Source organism: Acomys russatus, chromosome 2 (genome assembly GCF_903995435.1).
Source record: "Acomys russatus chromosome 2, mAcoRus1.1, whole genome shotgun sequence".
Lineage (NCBI taxonomy): Eukaryota > Metazoa > Chordata > Mammalia > Rodentia > Muridae > Acomys > Acomys russatus.
In genome coordinates this window covers 101,579,205-101,598,379 of record NC_067138.1, presented here as the reverse complement: position 1 = coordinate 101,598,379, position 19,175 = coordinate 101,579,205, and the positions used below count along the sequence as shown (strand labels likewise).

General features: G+C 42.8%; 1 protein-coding gene across 1 annotated transcript in view; it reads left to right on the top strand.

Annotated features, from left to right (window-relative positions):
* Positions 1-11,619: 11,619 nt before the first annotated feature.
* Positions 11,620-19,175, top strand: part of LOC127205219 (cytochrome P450 2J4-like) — a 54,572-nt gene continuing 47,016 nt past the window's right edge. Inside the window, exon 1 of the mRNA XM_051164413.1 lies at positions 11,620-12,030. Within this exon, the coding sequence (XP_051020370.1) occupies positions 11,818-12,030 (213 nt within the window). The 5' untranslated portion in view covers positions 11,620-11,817. The remainder of the gene's footprint in view (positions 12,031-19,175) is intronic.

Sequence of the window (19,175 nt, the reverse complement as noted above, 5' to 3'; positions counted from 1 at the left end):
GATAGGATACTTACAATTGTATCTTCTAGGCCCAAGATTCGTTCCTCCATCTCTTGGATTCTGTTAGAGAAACTCACCTCTGTGTTGTTTGCTTTCTTCTCTAAGCATTCTCTTTCCTGTTTTTTTTCTTTCCAGGTCTTTACCATTGTTTCCATTTTTATCTTCAGATCCTGAACTGTTTTATTGATTTCCTTCAACTGATTGCTGGAATTTTACTGGACTCCTTCTAGCGACTCTCTATAGGCCTCTTTTATGCCTTCTACCTGTTTGGCTGCCTCTTCCTGCATTACTTTATGGATTTTATTTGGTTCCTCCATTATCATATTCATTACTAGAGATTTGAGGTCTTTTTCTTGTATTTTAATTGTGCTTGAGTTCTCCAGGTTGTTTTCTTTGGGATAGTTGGGATCTGGAGATGCCATATTGTTTTGGGTTTTGTTCATGTTTCTACACTGACCTTTAGTCACCTTGATGTGTCTGATGTTGGGAGGTATCTTCTGGGGTCCTTCACTGGTCATTGAAAGCACTTTGTTGGAGAGTAATTTTAGGTTGCAGTCCTTTGCCCATCATGGTCAGGAAACTATACCCTGAGAGAGGCAAGCACCTGGTTTTGGCTCCTAAAGACTTTACTTCACACCCTGGGTTCCCCACTGGGTCAGCCAAGATAGGTGCTGGTGCTCTGCAGCTCCAGGATCAGTTTGGAGTAGAGTATGTAGAACCGGTTTTCCTATGTTTGGCTGAGCTTTGAGTACCCTGCCCTTGGGCCTTGGGGCTTTGGGTCCTAGGTTGAGGTCACCCTAGACTTCCTGAACCCCTGTTGGCTTCTAGAAATTGTTTAGGTTCCTGCCTGCTCCAACCAGGTAGTGGAGCCTATGTTTTGCCTACCAAGGAGAGAGCAACTACTGCCTTTTGATTGTTGTTGGTTCACTAGATATTTGCTCTATCTCCTCTGACCTGCCCAGCCACTCACAAGAGTGTATGAATCCCAGCTAGGCTGTGGAACCTAGCTAGGCTGGGACAGTTGTGACCAGTTGTGCCAGGGTAATCCTCTGGGGCTAGTGGTTTGATTTCTTTCCAGCCCTGGTCAGAGAGTTGTTGCGGCCCTTGGCTCCTGGCAGTGTCTCTGGTCTCAGATCACACCACTATGGCTGTGTATCCCTGATTTCAGCAGCTTGCAACTTACAGGCAGGGTCCAGACCAGGCTCTGGGGTCTGGATTGCTCTCCATTGAGTTTCCTTCTCAGAGCTCGCAGCAGCTGGGGACTGTATCCACCGCTGACTGGGTGCCTAAATGGCACCTATTCTTTCTGTGAGCTTGCGTGGGTCAGAGGCCCCAATCCACCCTTGTAGCTTTCCCTAGTCCAGTAGGATTAAGGCACCCTCGCCACAGACTCAGTCCCAAAACTGAGTTCCCCTGCCAAGGAAGGCTGCCATGTATCCTTCTCGGGGCGTGCAGTGCCTGGGCCTGTACCCACTCAGACCTGGTGCCTGACTGGTGCCCAGGTTTTCTGTGGGCTTGCATGAGTCAGGGAGGCCATTCCAAGGGCCCACTCCACTCTCATAGCTTTCCCTAGTCCAGGAGGTCTCAGGCACCTTTATTGCAGATTCAGTCCCAAAACTGAGTTTGCCCACCAAGTAAGGCTACCGCGTTCCCTTCTCGGGGCACGCAGCGGCTGGGAACATACCTACTGCAGACTGGGTACCCAAATGGCGCTTAGGCTTTCTGTGGGCTTGCATGAGCCAGAGGGTGGGTTGGAGGCCCCAAACCACGCCTGTAGCTTTCCCTAGTCGAGGAGAATTGAGGCACCCTCAACCACAGATTCAGTCAGAAATACTGAGTTGGCCCACCAAGCAAGGCCGCTGCTCAGAGCTTGTCACTTACATCTGGGTCCTGTCTGGGCCATGTAGGACTAGTCTGTCATCCTTCCTGGGGTGCTAGATGACTGGAGGCCTAACTAACCCGTCGTCCTTACTGTGTGGATCTCTCTCAATCAGTTATCCACAGTGCCTGCAGTCTATGGGTCCAGTTAGCATCTGTAGTCTCTTCCCTGAAAAGCAGGCAGCATGCATCTTCGTCACCACCATCTTGGCCCCTGCCCATTGTTGCTTTCTATCCTCAAACTTTGCTTTGCTTCCTCTCTATAACTTTTTTTTTTTTGCTGAGGCATGTAAATATTTTTTAAAAATCACAATTGCTTTATATATATTATCCAGAATTCCAAGGAGTGTCATCTGAATTGAGTGTGTTTTTTCTATTTATGTATTTATTTATTTATTTATTTTCATGCGCTTTACATAATGATAACATACCCCTACCGCCTCTCTTTCCAGTCCCACCCTCCCAAGGTCTTTTTCCATTCCCCTCTTTACTTCTTCTCAGAGAAGACCCCACCCATGACATCCTACCCTGCCACTTCATGTGGCATCAGGACTAAGTGTGGACTCTTCAACTGAGGCCAGGTAAGTCTTTCCAACTAGGAGAATGTGATCCAATAACAGGTGACTGTGTCCATATCAGTAACAGGCTCTGATGCAGTTGCTAAGTGAACCACATGAATACTGAGCTGTTGGTCAGATACATAAGTGTAGGGGGCCTAGGACCAGTCCATTCATGTACTTAAGTTGGTGAGTCAGTCTCTATGAGATCCAATGAGTCTAGATTAGTTGATTCTGTTGGTCTTCTTATGGAGCTCCTATACCCTTGGGACTCTTGCTAGCCTTCCCTCAACTCTTCCACAAGATTCTAAGATCTCTGTCTAATGTTTGGATATGGGTCTCAGCATCTGTTTTGACCTGATGCTGGGTAGAGCTTCTGAGAGGGCATTACTTTGGCTCATATGTGCAAGCATAACAAGGTGTCATTAACAGTGACAGGGGTGGGCTCTCTCCATTGGAGTGGGTCTCATGTTGGGCCAGTAATTGGTTGGTCATTTTCACAAACTCTGCTACATTATTATCCTTGACTCTCTTATAGGCAGGGTAACAATTGGGTCAAATGTTTTGTGGGTGGGTTTGTGTCTCCCTCCCTCCATTGGAAATCCTGCCAGCTTATAGGAGTTGACCACTTAAGTCTCTGTATCTCCCTCTGCTAGGAGTCTCAGCTAGAGTCACCCCATATTCTCCCAGAAGCCTACCCTGATACAGGTCTTCAGCTTGTCTTAGAGATACCCTTCTATTTGTTCCCATTTCTCTCCAAGTCCTATTGCCTACCTGACCCTGACTCTGCTTTCCTGCACCTGGTCACTGCCCATGTTCCCCTTTCTACCCCCTTTTCCACTCAGGTCCTTCTCTTCATCTACAGACAGACAGATGCACAGAGAGAGAGAGAGAGAGAGAGAGAGAGAGAGAGAGAGAGAGAGAGATATCACAAAGCACAGAAAGCACACACGTGAATATACACACAGCAATACTCATTTTTCCTGGTTTACTGGCAATCATTAAGGTTATTTTTATACAAGTAAGATAAGACATACTTTCTTACTTGATAAGTAAAATCTTGCCATGTCACTACTTTGTCCATATCATTAGTGAACACATCCAAATTCCATTCTTAGAGCACATGGATACAGTTGCAGGCCAGCAGTTGTTGTGTACCTAAACAACTGTCTTTACTTAGTGGGCCCCAATGCTTGATCATGATATCTTTGTTTAATACCAAAGTCTGGACCAGAGCCTGACAGTGAGCTATAAGCTGCGACCTGTGAACTTGCTCTGTAGCACAAACTCAGCATATGGGACTAAACTCATGGCAGGAAGCACCAGAACTCCTGGCCTAGGGAAAACTCAGGGAAATGGGTGGATTTGTCTTCAGACACCACCCACCCACCCTATGTCAGTCCACAGAAAACTCCAGGTATCACATAGGGGCCCATGCAACTGTGGACACGTTATCCAACCACAGCTGCACAAGCTCTAAATGGGACAGGAAGGAACCTAGCTGCCAGAACGCAGGAAAATGGGTGGCTCTGTCCTCAGACCCATCCGCAAGTCCTGAGAAAGCCCACAGTGGCAGGCAACTACACGGGCACAAAGCCAAAGCCCAGTGCCGAGCATGGTTGCTTGCCTCCCCAGTGCCTTCTGTCTCCCTCTATGACAGATCTGTGGGCCCACTGACCCAGGGAGAACAGAGAGCATTGTTTAGGGGCCCCATTGTCAGAGACATCAAGATGACTAGAGGTCATGATAAAAAACATAAATGAAAAGAACCAAAACAATATGGCATCTCCAGATCCAAACTACCCCAAAGAAATCAATCCTGAGAACTCAAACACAATTGAAACACAAGAAAATGACTTCAAGTCCACAGTAATGAAGATGATAATGGAAGAAACAAATAAAATCCCTAAACAAATGCAGAATGATGCAGCCAAACAGATTGAAGACATTAAAGAGGCCTATAATGAGGCACTGGAAGAAATCAAGGAAAAGACAAACAATAAGGTGAAGGAAATCAATGAAACATTTTAAGATCTGAATGCCCATAGAAAGATACTGGAATAAATTCAGGAAAATACAATCAGATGAAGGAAATCAGTAAAACAGCTCAAGATCTGAAGATGAAAATGGAAACAATGATAAAAAAACAAAGACAGAAGAAAGCTGTGATTAAGAGAACTCATGGAAGCAAGCAAATATTGCAGACCTAAGATTCTCTAACAAAAATCAAAAGGTGGAGGAACGAATCTCAGCAGCAGAAGATACTATGGTATACCTTGAAACAACCATCAAAAAATGCTGAATCCAAAAAGTTCCTGACACAAAATATCCAAGAAATCAAGAACACCATGAAAAGATAAAATCTGAGGATAATAGGAATTGAGGAAGGAGAAGACACCCACCTCCAAGGCCCAGAAAATATCGTCAACAAAATCATGGAAGAAAATTTCCCCAACTTAAGGAAGGAGGTGCATATAAACATACAAGAGGCCTACAGAACACCAAATAGAGTAGACCAGAAAAGAAAATCCTCCTGCCAAATAACAATCAAAACACAAAATATATAGAATAAAGAAAAATATTAAAAGTGGCAAGAGAAAAGGGCCAAATAACATATAATGGCAACCATATCAGAATTACACCTGACTTCTCAGCAGAGACCATAAAAGCCAGAAGGGCCTGGACAGAGGTCCTGCAAACCCTGAGAGACCACAGATGCCAGGCAAGACTGCTCTATCCAGTGAAATTTTCAATAACCATTGATGGAGAAAACAAGATATTCCATGAGAAAAACAAATTCAAACATCACCTAACCACAAATCCAGCCTTACAGAAGTTACTAGAATGAAACCGCCAATCTAAAGTGATAAACTACAACAAAAATTACATGGGAAATAAATAACTATACCTTCACAAAAACACAACCACACAAACACTCTACTGCAACCAACATCAAAATCAAGTGACTTAACAGTCACTGGTCACCAATATCTCTCAACATAAATGGTTTTAATTCTCCAACAAAAAGACACAGACTAATTGAATGGATGCATAAGCAAGACCCAACATTCTTCTGCATCCAAGAAACACATCTCAGCCACAAGGATAGACATTACCTTGGGGTAAAAGGCTGGAAAGGAGTATTCCAAGCAAATGGACACAAGAAGCAATCTGGTGTACCCATTTTAATATCTAATACAATAGAATTTAAACCAAAATTACTCAGAAGAGATGAAGAAGGACATTTCATACTCATCAAAGTTTAAGTCAACCAAGATGGCAACACAATTCTGAACACCCACACCCCAAATACAAGGGCACCCACATTTGTAAAAGAAATATTAACAAAGCTTAAACCACGCATCGATCCCCACACATTAATAGTGGGACTCTTCAACATCCCACTTTCACCAAAGGATAGCACAACAAAACAGAAACTAAATCAAGAAACAATGGCATTAACCAATGTAATGAATCAAATGGATCTAACAGATATCTACAGTACTTTTCACCCAAACATAAAGTTTATACCTTCTTCTCAGCACCTCATGGAACCTTCTCCAAAACTGATCATGTAATAGGTCACAAAACAAGCCTCAACAGATACAAGAAGATTGATCTTGTATCCTAGCAAATCACCATGGACTAAAGCTGGACTTCAACAACAGACACAACAAAAAGCCTATACATACATGGAAACTAAACTACTATCTACTTAATGACAATTGGGTCAGGGAAAAAATAAAAGAAGAAATTAAGGACTTCCTAAAATTCAATGAAAATTAAGGAACAACATACCTAAATGTATGGGACACATTGAAAGTAGTGCTAAGAGGAAAATTTATAGCACTAAGTGCCTTCATAAAGAAACTAGAAACATCTCATATATTCAACTTAATGACACATCTGGAAGTCCAGGGAAAAAAGATGCAGAAGCACCCAAAAGGAGTAGACAGCTAGAAGTAACCAAACTCAGGACTGAAATGAATAAACTAGAAACCAGGAGAACAATTCAAAGAATCATCAAAACCAGGAGCTGGTTCTGTGAGAAAATCAACAAGATAGACAGACCGTTAGCCAAACTAACTAAAAGGCAGAGAGACACTATCCAAATCAACAAAATAAGAAATGAAAAGGGAGACATAACAACAGACACCAAAGAAATACAAAGAATCATAAGGTCCTACTTCAAAGGCTTGTATGCCACAAAACCTGAAAATCTAAGGGAAATGGACAACTTTCTTGATGGTTTCCACTTGCCAAAGTTGACAAGATCAGATAAGCAAATTAAATCATCCAATTTCTCTATAGAAGTGATTATTAAGTATCCCAACAACAAAATAAACAAACAAACAAACAAAAAGCCCTGGGCTGGATGGATACAGCACAGAATTCTATCAGACCATCAAAGAAGAACTAATACAAATACTCTTCAAGATAGTCCACAAAATAGAAACAGATGGAATATTACCAACCTCCTTCTATGAGGCCACAGCCACCTTGATAGCTAATCCTCACAATGAACCAACAAAGAAAGAGAATTTCAGACCAATTTCTCTTATGAATCTTGATGTAAAAATACTCAATAAAATATGTGCAAACTAAATGCAAAAAATATCAAAGATATCATTCACCATGACCAAGTAGGCTTCATTCCAGGCATGCAAGGATGGTTCAATATATGGAAATTGATCAATGTAATCCACCACATAAACAAATTGAAAGAAATAAACCACATGATCATCTCCTTAGATGCTGAAACAGCATTTGACAAAATTCAACACCCCTTCATGTTTAACATTTTTGAAAGATTAGGGATATGAGTCACACACATAAACATAATAAAGGCTATATACAGCAAGCCAATAGCCAACATCAAATTAAATAGAGAGCAACTCAAGGAATGTCCTCTAAAATCAGGGACCAGACAAGGCTGCCCACTTTCTCCACATCTCTTCAATATAGTACTTGAAGTTCTAGCCAGAGCAATAGGACCATAAAAGGAGATCAGGGGTATCCAAATGGGGAAAGAGGAAGTCAACTTATCCTTATTTGCATAAGATATGACAGTGTACATAAGTGACCCCTAAATTCCACCAGAGAACTCATACAACTGATAAATACCTTCAGCAAAGTGGCTGGATACAAAATTAACTCAAAAAAATCAGTAGCCTTCCTGTATACAAATGACAAATGTGCTGAGAAAGAAATTAGCATACACTTTTAACATATGTTCTGTAATGACACTTAAACATATAATTTCTAATAATCTTTAAGGTATTAAAAGGTTAAAAGTGTATGCTTATATTTAAACAAAATTTCTATCAAAAAATAAATTTGAAATACTCCTTAAGATTTCTAATATTAACCCTGAGGGAGAGAAGCGAAATATCTATGAAAGAAATATCAAAAGTTCATTTGGCCTCTCCTTTTACTCTTTCCCTTGACCAACTAGGTCAGAGAGAGGGGATCATTTTTTCTAGTAGGAAGTGCTTTCATAGAATCCTGAGTCTTTGAGCTCTTCTTTCAGTCCCACACAAAAGGATAAAAAAAAATGTGCTTTTAATGAGAAAATGAATAAATCCCTTAAAGAAATACAGAAAAATACAAGCAAACAGGTAAAGGCATTGAATAAAACTGTTCAAGACATTAAAATGCAAATAGAAGCAATAAAAACAAAAAAACTGGGAGAATCCTGCCTTTCCCCAGGTAAAGGCTTGTTTTAATTAAATATAACAGGTGTCTCTGTTTTCATTGGTTCATAGTGGGTTAGAAAATACTGCTGTAATAATAATTATAGAGCTAGTAATAAACTATTTTGGGGCCCTAACTTTAAATTAATAGCAACATAAATTAAAGGTTTTGTGGTTGGATTAGTGTTTACTTTTCTCTTTGTGTAGCTATTAGAACAGCTTCCTGTGTCATCGACTCTAGGACTCTGGATGAATGTTCTATGTAGGCACCAACTCTACTTCTGCATGTTCAGTGAGCTGTGTATCCGTTGTCTTCATTAATATGGACTTGCTATCAGTTTGTGAAGAGCAGCAGACAGAGTTGCTTAGGGATTCCTACTGGACCCTTTCAGCCAATTACTCTGTTGTATGAAACACATTCCTGGCACTCAAAGCGTTATTTGGTAACAAGAAATGGCCAGTTGGAGGTCTGTCTCCCTCATTATTTGGACACTGCAGTAGGTTCATCTGTATGTGTTATAGTAAGTTTACACTGCAGTAGGTTTCTATAAGTCCCCTCAAATGCCTTTCAATTCTAGGTGTTTCTCCCCTCATTCTCTCCTTCATTCCCATCTCCCCTCTCCCTTCCACCTGATCCTCCACCTCCCTCCTCTACATCCACCCATAAAATCTATTCTATTTATTCCTTTTATGGAGATTCATGTGCCTCATCCCATTTCTTTCTTCTATACCTAACCTCTCCGGGTCTATGGATTGTAGCTTGGTTAACATTTATTCCATGGCTAATATCCAGACACAAGTGAAAACATACCATATTTATTTTTACGGGTTTATATTACCACACTCAAGAGGATTTTTCTGGTTTCACCCATTTGCCTGCAAAATTCATGGTGGCATTTTTTTAAAAAGAATAGCTGAGTAATACTCCATTGTGTAAAAATGCCACATTTTATTCATCTAGTCTTCAACTGAGAAATATCCAGGTTGTTCCCAATTTCTGTCTATTATGAATAGAGCAACAATGGGCGTGATTGAGCATGTGTCCATGTGGCTGGGTATATGAGCGAGAGTAATGCAGCTGGATGCTCAGGAAGATTCCTTCTCATCGTTCAGAGGAACCAGAGAGGCTGTACAAGGTCACACTCCCACCAAAAATGGAGAAGTGTTTCTCTTGTTCCACATCCTCACCAGCATGAATTGTCATTGGTACTACTGATCTTAGCCATTCTAACAGGTATAATACAGAATCTCAAGGTAGTTTTGATTTTCATTTCCCCAGTGGCTAAGGATGCAGAACACTTCTTCAGGTGATTCTTAGCCATTTCTGTGTCCTGTACTGAGACCTCTCTGTTCAGCTCTGTATCTTATTTTGTGAATTGGGTTGCTTGCCTTTTTGACATCAATCTTATTAAGTTCTCTACACATTTTTAGTATTAGCCCTCTATCAGATGTGGAGTTGATTAGAAAAAATCTTTTCCCATTTTGTGGGCTGCTGCTGGTAGACTCTTATTTGGTAAAATTGTATTGGTTTCCTAATACACACATATAGCTCATGATAGCTCTCTAAATGTGGAAGCCAAATAATAGAATCACCTCCTCTACTTGGTTAAGAGTGGACGCAACTGGACTTTGATATCAAGCCTCATGATAATATTGTTAATTTTCATCATGACTTATTAATAATATATTATACATCAGATATCACTGACGAGCATGAAAACTTGCAGAGCCATTCCATTTCAGAGTATGTGGTCTTGTCTTGATGGATGTGGGGACAGGGGACTATGAGCACACAAATGTGTTAGTTTTTAAATAGATATCAGTACAACTTTAAATGGATACCCATAAACAAGATTTTTAAAACATGTAGAGCTCAAAATGCCTTTCCTCACAGTCGTGACTGCACAGCAAATCTCATGGGTAGGAAATTATTTCATAAACTTTCCAGTGATGCTTCCTCTCTGTCTTGTGACAGGTACTACAGACTCACGAATCTGCCCACCACCACCCCTGCTCCCCAACACACAATCTCTCTCCTCGGAGAAGCTGCTGCTTTAAGAAAATGAGACCAGCAGGTATGTGCTGCAGGCTGTTAATCCCAGTCCTGGGGAGGCAGAGGCAGGTGGATCTCAACATAGTCCAAGCCAACCATAGCCACTTAGTGAGACACTGACCTGCAAATTAAATAAATAAATAGAGGAATCACCTGCTGAGACCTTAAAGACTTTCTGTTCTCACAGCTTTCACAAAGGGCCTAATTGTCCCTCCTCCTCTGTTGCCTGTGACCATAGGCATGTAATGTAGGTCACGTTTTAACTATTTTGCCTCCTGGTGTAAGAACTCCAACTCCCTCTGAAACATCTAAGAATAAACTTCACTATTGGTTAGGGTGTACTAACAGCTCTCTCTTCAGGACCAGACCATGCTGTCAGTGGCACTTATAGCTCTCCTAATTGAGGCTCTCACCTGAAGAACAGTCTCAGGGACTCTCCCAAACACCTGGCAGCTTTTCTCTCCCTGAAATCAATTCTCTCTCTCTCTCTCTCTCTCTCTCTCTCTCTCTCTCTCTCTCTCTCTCTCTCTCTCTTTCTCTCTCTCTCTCTCTCTCACACACACACACACACACACACACACACACACACACACACGCACACGCACATATTCACACACTTTTTTTTCATTCTTTAATTTTATTAATTTATTCATATTACATCTCGATTGTTAGCCCTTCCCCTGTTTCCTCCCATTCTTCCCTCCCTCCCATTTCTCTCCTTCTCCCCTCCCCTATGTCTGTGACTGAGGGGACCCCCTCCCCCTATATATGCTCTTAGAATATCAAGTCTTTTCTTGGTAACTTGCTATCCTTCCTCTGAGTGCCACCAGGTCTTTTGTTTTGTTTTAAAGAGAAAGCACCTGGAGTTAGGTGGGTAGGATCTGGGAGAGCTGTCGGGGAAGAAAGCATAGGATCAAAATATATTGTCTGCAATTCTCAAAGAATAAGCGAAAACATTTTAAATGTTTAAAAATGGCTTACAAAATGGGAAGAAGGAAGAAAAGAGGGATGGGAGAAGTGAGTTCGGTGACTAGCACACTGTTAGCACCCAGAAACACAAGGTGTCACTGTCTGTAGCAACCTTACTACTTCTCAGGAAGGTTGCCAGCACTGGGAAAATCTTGTTTACAAACCAGGAGCCTTCTGGGATGTAGATCACAATTCCCAGAGCCGCACAAAGACTTCTGAGAAAAGACTTTCTGAAAAAGCCACCACTCTTAATCATCAATTTTAAACCATGTTTTGTGTGAGTTCTGGGAATACCTTGCCTGGCACTTAGAGGTGGAGACCATGTACCTGCAGGTGGACAAGACTTACGGTCAGGGGGCCAAGCAGAGCACACCGGGGCAAGGTTTATGAGCCCAGAGAACACTGGGTGAAATGCAGAGGAGCAGAGAGCTCCGTGGAAGGCTCCAGCCCTACCCTGTGCTGATCAACTGGGTCTTGGCTGCCAGGCAGGGCAGAGAGATGGGGCGGGGCCAGTAGGGATGGTGTAAACAAAGCCGAGGACTGCAATTCTGGTAAGACACAGAAAGGCATGGGCCACAGGAACAGGGTGGAACTTAGCAGAGGGGCTGTTGGAATTGTCAGCACCACATGCTGATCCAGGGCACCAGGCCCTGCTCAGACCCTCACCATGGTTGCCACGGCAAACTCCCTGGTGACCGCCATCTGCACAGATCTTCAGCTCTGGACACTGCTGCTGCTGGCTGCTGTGACTTCCTTATTTTTGGCTGATTTCCTCAAAAACCGGCGACCCAAAAACTATCCTCCAGGACCCTGGCGCCTGCCTTTTGTGGGAAACTTGTTGCAGTTGGATTTAGACAAGTCACATCTGGTGATGCAGCAGGTAAGAGGGTGAGGGTGTCTGGCTGTGCCATCGCCCAATCCTGAGCTGCGGGAACAGAAATCCTGGCAGTGAGGGCAGGAGCACATTGCTGTAGGCTGATGCTGGCTGCCTACTAACCCAGCCAGTAGAGCTAGTTTCTAACCTGAGCTTTCATTTAAGAGCCAGGATGTTTTGATGCCAGAAAGTTCATCTTATTATCCTTGTACGAACAATTTACACTGTTATTCCATTATGGTCTGACAACACACTATGTGGATACCAATTGCTTTAAGCATGTCAAGTAGATGGCTGGAAAATAGTTCATCTTGATTAATAAGCTCTGCTGCTTTAAGAAATGTGTTAGCGAGTAACCTTTAGCTTAGGATGTTAAACACTCATCCGGGAAAAACAAAACTGTTCTCTTGATCAGATTTTCTATAATATCAGTTCTCTCCTACTGATACTTGGGTAGTGTTTCTTCATCCTTGCTGACTTCCACTGCTGACGTTGTCAACTACAGACAAAGTTTCACTGAAGTCCCCAGGTCAACTGAGAGTTTGCCTCTTGGTACTCAGCTTTCTCTCCTTTCCTCCCTGTGTGGGGTATGTGTGTGTATGTGTGTGTGTATGTGTGTGTGTGTGTGTGTGTGTGTGGTGTGTGTATGTGCTATGGTGTGTGTGCGTGTGTATGTGTATGTATGTGTGTGCATGCGTGTGTGTGCTGTGTGTGTGCACCTGCGTGTGTGTGTGCACGCATGTGTATGTATGGTGTGTGGTGTGTGTGTGTACTGTGGTGTGTGTGTGTGCTGTGGTGTGTGTATGTGTATGTGCGTGCGTGCGTGTGTGTGTGTGTGTGTGTGTGTATGGTGTGGTGTGTGTTAGTGTGTGTGTGTGTGTGTGTGTGTGTGTTTTACACATTTCATATCAACTGGTAGTTTTTGGTACAATGGCCCACTACCTTTGTAATGTCCCTTTTTATCTGTAGTAATTTCCTCTGCCTGCCCAAAGTGTACCTGGGCCATGTTTTTTAATTATTATTTGGACTTCTTGGCTCATTATTTATTATTGCTATCTCTTACCATTAGCTGAGGAAGGTAGACCATTTTGTCTACTTATTGCTGTATGAGAATTTTTACTCTTTAACTGTACTGCTTCCTGTTTCCTTATTCTTCTATTATTGATTCTTGGTGTGTTCCTTTGTCACCTTTTTATCCATTTCCACCCTTTCATTACATCTCTTTTATCATCCTCTTAGTGGCTGCTCTGTGTTATGATGCATGCACATGCAATTTAGGAGACTTAGCTAACAACATTTCCCACCTAAGAGAAGAGACTGCAAACATGGAGGACACCCGTCTCCCTCTGTGATGCACCTGTCTCAGGTCTGCGCTCACAGAGAACCACATCACACACTAACCTGCTCTTCAGTGTCCTGTGCAGCTGGAACTCACAGGCAGAAGATTCTGAGGCCTTCGCCCCTTACTCATCCTCCCATTGCTCTGTCTTTCTTCTGACCTTTCAGGTTCACTTTCCTTTCTGGCCTCAAGCAGTTCCTTTCTCCACTCCTTCAGAGATGGCTGCAGCAGAAGGACACTTCTTAGCTTTGTTACCTCAGCATGCCTCTCCCCTCCACTCCTGCACTGCCTTCCCCTCCACTCCTGCACTGCCTTTCCCCTCCACTCCTGCACTGCCTTGGCTTTTGTGCTTTCCCCATAGATACTGAGCTATTTTTTGCTCGGCTTTCAAGAGACTTTCTTTGATTTTAGTTTCATGCAGACGTTGATGGCTTTCCTTCACTTGTGGCTTCATACTGTTGGGTTCTTCATGGGAAGTTTGTGTTTCCACCATTCTTCAAGAATTTTTCTCATCTATGACTCCTATTTTCTGTTGTGGCAGACAGCTGGACACTGAGGCACAGCTGTGCACAGCTGTCTGGTGCTGCGTCTTGCTGTTCACCATCTGCCTTCTCTGTGCTGTTCGAGCTGGAGCTGCTTCTGCACAGCCCATGGTTGCCCTCACATTCCCGCTCTGCTGAGCTCTGCTGCACAGACCTACACTTACAGCGCTCCAGCTCTCTGTGCTCCCATTTCCCGCTGCTTCCTCTCTGTATCTTTCCTTTCTTTGTTGAGACATGTCAAAGCTTTTAAAACTTGTGACAGTTTATTCCACATCTTTCATTATACTAATCTCAATGTGTGCTGCCCCAATAAGCTTGAGATGTTCCTGTATTGAGGTGAGAAATTTTACTTGCAGAGGTGTCCTCTTGGGGATCTGAATACTCACCTTTTTGAGTTGTGAGTCCTAAGTAAATTTAGGTTTTAGAGAGTCATCCCTGTGAATCTTGGTGGCCTCTGTGTGTGATCCCCACTCCCACAGGAACTCTCTTGAAAGTGCAACCAACACAGGCAGCTGAGAATGGAAACAGCCTCAGACCACAGGACTCCATCAGAGGAGGGGTCTTGCAAGTCAGAGACATCACCCTTCATCTTTTTTATGAGGCAGAGACACTTTTTTTTTTTTTTTTTTAGCCACAAGAGGAGATAGGAGGTCAGAGTCCCACCCCAGGCTCCTTAGCAGACTGTCTTTGTACCAGTGCAACTACGCAACCCATTGTTCTGCTGAGGGACTCAGCCCAGGTGTGATACCAAGGCAGGGTGAGTGATAGGGCTCCACCTATGAACCCCACTCCTGCAGCCTACTGAAGGATTGGGGAAGTCCATGCTGTTTTATGGTGCTCAACTCAAAGGCATACAGACAGGAAAGCAAGCATCGTGTCCTGCTGGTCTGCACTTTCTATGGCTTTCGCCTAAAGACTGTAAAGTCTGATTGGAGTTTACGCTCTGTCCACTGCTGTTGTAGCTAGCATGATTAAGTAATTGTTTTACTTAATTCAGAGTTACTTAAAAATACTGATCTAGATCTTCCTTTTGCCGCCTAATTGGATGTGACTGTGGGGCTTGGGTGAGATGCCTATGTCACAATAATGGCTCGTGACGAAACCGAACCTGGGCTCTTCTTCCCATTTCAGTCATTTTTATCCACTTGTTTTGTATTTTATATGAGTCTATATTTTGAGATTTGTGCATAGACACAAGTGGAGTAAAAACGGTGCAGTTTCCTTATACTGTTTGGATTCTTGCCCCTGGTACATAATAATCGCAGGCCGGTGGTCTTCCCTCTGGTTTGCACGCTTCTTGTCATTCAGGCCCCATGACAGGCACATGTGTGACCTGGCTTATGGCAGCGTCCCCTCCTTCCACTGAGCAAACTGACTGAGGACAACAGGAACCTGGCTTTAGCATGATGTGCAACTGGGTAATGGCAAACAAGGGCTTAAACCCAACATGATTTGACTAGACACTTGTTCTCTGTGCTTCCTGCCTTCCTCTCCATGACATAGTTAGAGGCTGTTCTTCACGATCTTATTTAGTGACTGAGCCTTTATTAGGCACTGACCATCACAGGTGCGGGGCAAGATGATCATACGCAGCATCTGGTCACCAATTGTGGCATCAGATCAGATCACGGTGGGTGGGAAGCTCTCCGAATAAATAGCCTTTGGAAGAATGATGGTCTAAACTAGTTTCCCTAAAAAGGACTCTGGTGTGGTAAAGTATAAATAATTCTACATGGAGGAGCTGGCATGAATTAAAACATGGTGACTATGACAAAGCTGGCCTTCCTGCTAAGCATGTGGGAACTGTATGTCCCTCCACCTCACGATTTATCAAGTTCTTCTAGTACACCCTACTGAATTATTATTGTAGGAGCATTTTCTTACGTATTTTTATTTATGCATGAGTGTGTGTGTGTGTGTGTGTGTGTGGTGTGGTGTGTGCACATACCTGCAGAGGCCAAAAAAGGGCACTCTTGGATCCCCTGGACGTGGAGTTACAAGCAGTTGTGAACCATCAACATGGGTGCTAGGAACCAACCTGTGGGCCTCTGCAAGAGCAGGACACTCTTTTAACCACTGGGCCATTTCTTCAGCCCTGGAACATTCTTTAAACAGAAAAAGGCTTATGAGCCTAAAGTGGTATGTAAGGTATACATTTGCATGCATTACTAGTTGTTACAAGGCATTCCAAATACAATGGTGTAAGCAATATTAACATTTTCCCTCTCACAATGCTGTTATGATCTGGAGGTTGAACACCCAAGACGCAAAGGCTGTTTTGTATCACAAGCTCACTTGAGACGTCTGGTTGCTCTGTATTACCACTCTTGTCTTCCACTATTTCATTTGTATGTGTTCTGGTAGGTGGAAAGGGGAATTCAAGCAAGAAACGTTGGTGCTCTATTACCCAGAAGGCTCACATATAACCACCATACTCCTCTAACTGGCCATGCCTAGAACTATGGGGAAAAGAAATTTTTTTCCTAGGAACCCACATGGAAGTCACTATCGCAGCTGGCAGTGAGGCATCTCAGCTGCTGGGTGCCGCACTCTTGCTTCCCACCCCCTGGCATGAGCAGTTACCTTTGCCAGGAGCCTGACCTGCTCTTAGCTCTCCCACGCACTTACTGACTTTCCCTCCTCCTCGACACCATGATAATAAGAACTAAGTTTTGATCTTCATTATGATGCAAATTGCTTGTAGCTAAAATTACTAAAGTTCCTAGGACTTAGCATAGACCTTGGGCAAGTAGGGAGATCTGAGTTCAGTCTCCAGAAAAGGCCAGTGCAGCCATTCATCAGCCCAGAGAGCTAATAAAAGTCCTGCGTTTGTAATCCCATGACTAGAGAGGAGCAGACAAGCACATCTCCAGGAGTGGCTAGCTAGCCAGCTAGCTTTCTCAGGCTAGCCAGAGACACCGAATCAAAAGACAAACGAGCAAACAACCAAATAACAACAACAGAAACAAAACAAGATGAATGAGCCCTGAGAAAGATGCCTGGGGCTGAGCTGTAGCCTCCATAATCATGCACATACATACACACACAGTTGAACATACACAAAGGTAAAGAAAAACATGTTAAACCTTGAGGCAACAGAGACTATGGCTTACTTGTGCCCATTCAGAACACTTACACATGTATTCTATTGGAGTAAAAGGAAAACACAGACACATGCGCGCGCGCGCACAAACACACACACACACACACACACACACACATACACACACACATATACACACACATATACACACACACATACACACACATACACACACACCTCACTGCCCAATAGTATGAATATTCAGGCTAATAAACCTTCTAACCTGCTCCTTATTGGAGAGTTGATTGGTATACTTTTTTTCTTTTTATTTCTGGGTGACTCTATTTTGTTTCTTCTTATATTTAAATACTTTGATATAGTGAAATATTTCTCAAGTTGCACCGTTGGTCTTCATTACTTCAGTAATATATCACTAATTCCTGGAATAAATTTCTCTTTCTTCTAAGCATTCCCTCCACTGAACCTTGTTTCTTTTCACTATGTTTAGACATTCATTCCTACTATTAATGCACATCTCTATTGCTTTTGTTAAGTATAATATCTCTTAGTTTAATACACTGCTAAGCATTTTCTTATTCATTATTCCATTTTAAAGCCTGTTTCAGCCTTCTGAACCACTTTACTTTTTTAAAATTACTTTATTATGTTATGTATATGAATATTTTGCTTTCATGTATGTCTGTATATTACATGCATGCCTTGTGTCCACAGAGGCCAAAAAATGGCCTTGGATCAACTGGAGCAGGAGGTACAGACAGCATGGGCAGCCGTATGAGTTCCAGGAACAGAACTCAGGTCATTATAAAAAGCAGCCATACCACTGAGTCACCTCTGCTGACCTGGCCTAATTGTTATTCTCTTTTGAAATTATTTTTATTGACTTAATGTTGCACAGTGAAAAACACGCCCTGCCCTACGACATATTGTGAGATATCGTCTGGGCCATTTAGGCCACATGAAACAATTGCAGATAGATTGACACATTTGAGATTCACAAGGCTAGAGCTCCAGAGGCTAATTTACCTGCTCATCTTTACTTAATTGGTAACAATATAAATCTTAGTGATATAATTATGCTGGCCTAGAAATATACATTGGCAGAGAACAGATAAAATAAAGAGTCATTCATGTTGGCTCTGTTTCTTAACAATTAAACTTTATTATACAACCCAACTAGCTTACACAAAAGAGAAAAACGGTTAACACAAAACAAGAGTGAACCATCAGGTATCTGTTCCACAGACCGGTCCCTAGGTGTCTCTGGCCTGCGCACTGGTCTGGCTTGTTTGCTGATCCTCTTCCCAATGCACAGGCACTCAAGCCCAGTCTGAACCTGCTGCTCCTCTCCCCCTCTCTTTCCTGCCTGTCTCTCACATACAAAGGGCGGTTTCTGCCTCCATTGAGAGTCAATTAGAAACACAATAGCCCAGGTTGAGTCCCTCTATCTCCTTCCTAAATCCAGGCCCAGGATGGCTTCACCCAGGCTATCTCAAGGACAATCTCAGGGAGTATCCATGGTGTCTCCAAGGGCAAAGCCCACCAAAACTGCTTTCACCTGTGACAAAACTTACAATCCTTCCCACATATTCACTTCAATACTTAGCTTCTGGATCCTTCTCAAATTCAGAAACAAAATATGGGTGCTACACATTGCCAGGGAGGAGTCAGTTAGCCTAAACAAGATCTTCAGTTGTTTCTAGGACTTTTTCATTGAGTATTCACAAAACGAAATTAGAAATTTACTTGGTTTTTATGACTCCATTACTGATAGCTCTTAAGATAAAAGACATGCACTCATTGGCTCTGCCCTTATAACCATGACAGGCCTGACTAGCTGGGGTTAAAGGAAGTTAGTAAGGACTGTGGATGAAGAAGAAAAAGAAGGCCTAGTCTAGTCTCTGTATTTAATGTGGGTGCAAGATTCTCAGATGAGACCCCCTCATCACATCTGTTTTGACACTGTCACCATGGGTTCAGGTCTCCAAGGGGTAGGGTGATGCTGCCTGAGGATGGGCATGGAGTAGAGGACCAAAGATACCTGAAGGAATGGACCTCTTCTGTTTGGTGCCACTGCTGCAGGCAGACAAAAGGCAGGGCTCGGGTCTACGTAGTTCTGAGTCTCAAGCACACAAGTAGAAGAAACGTTGATACTGCTCACACTCTGTCGTTCAAACCAACCATGTTCTGTACAGTATGCATTTAGTGG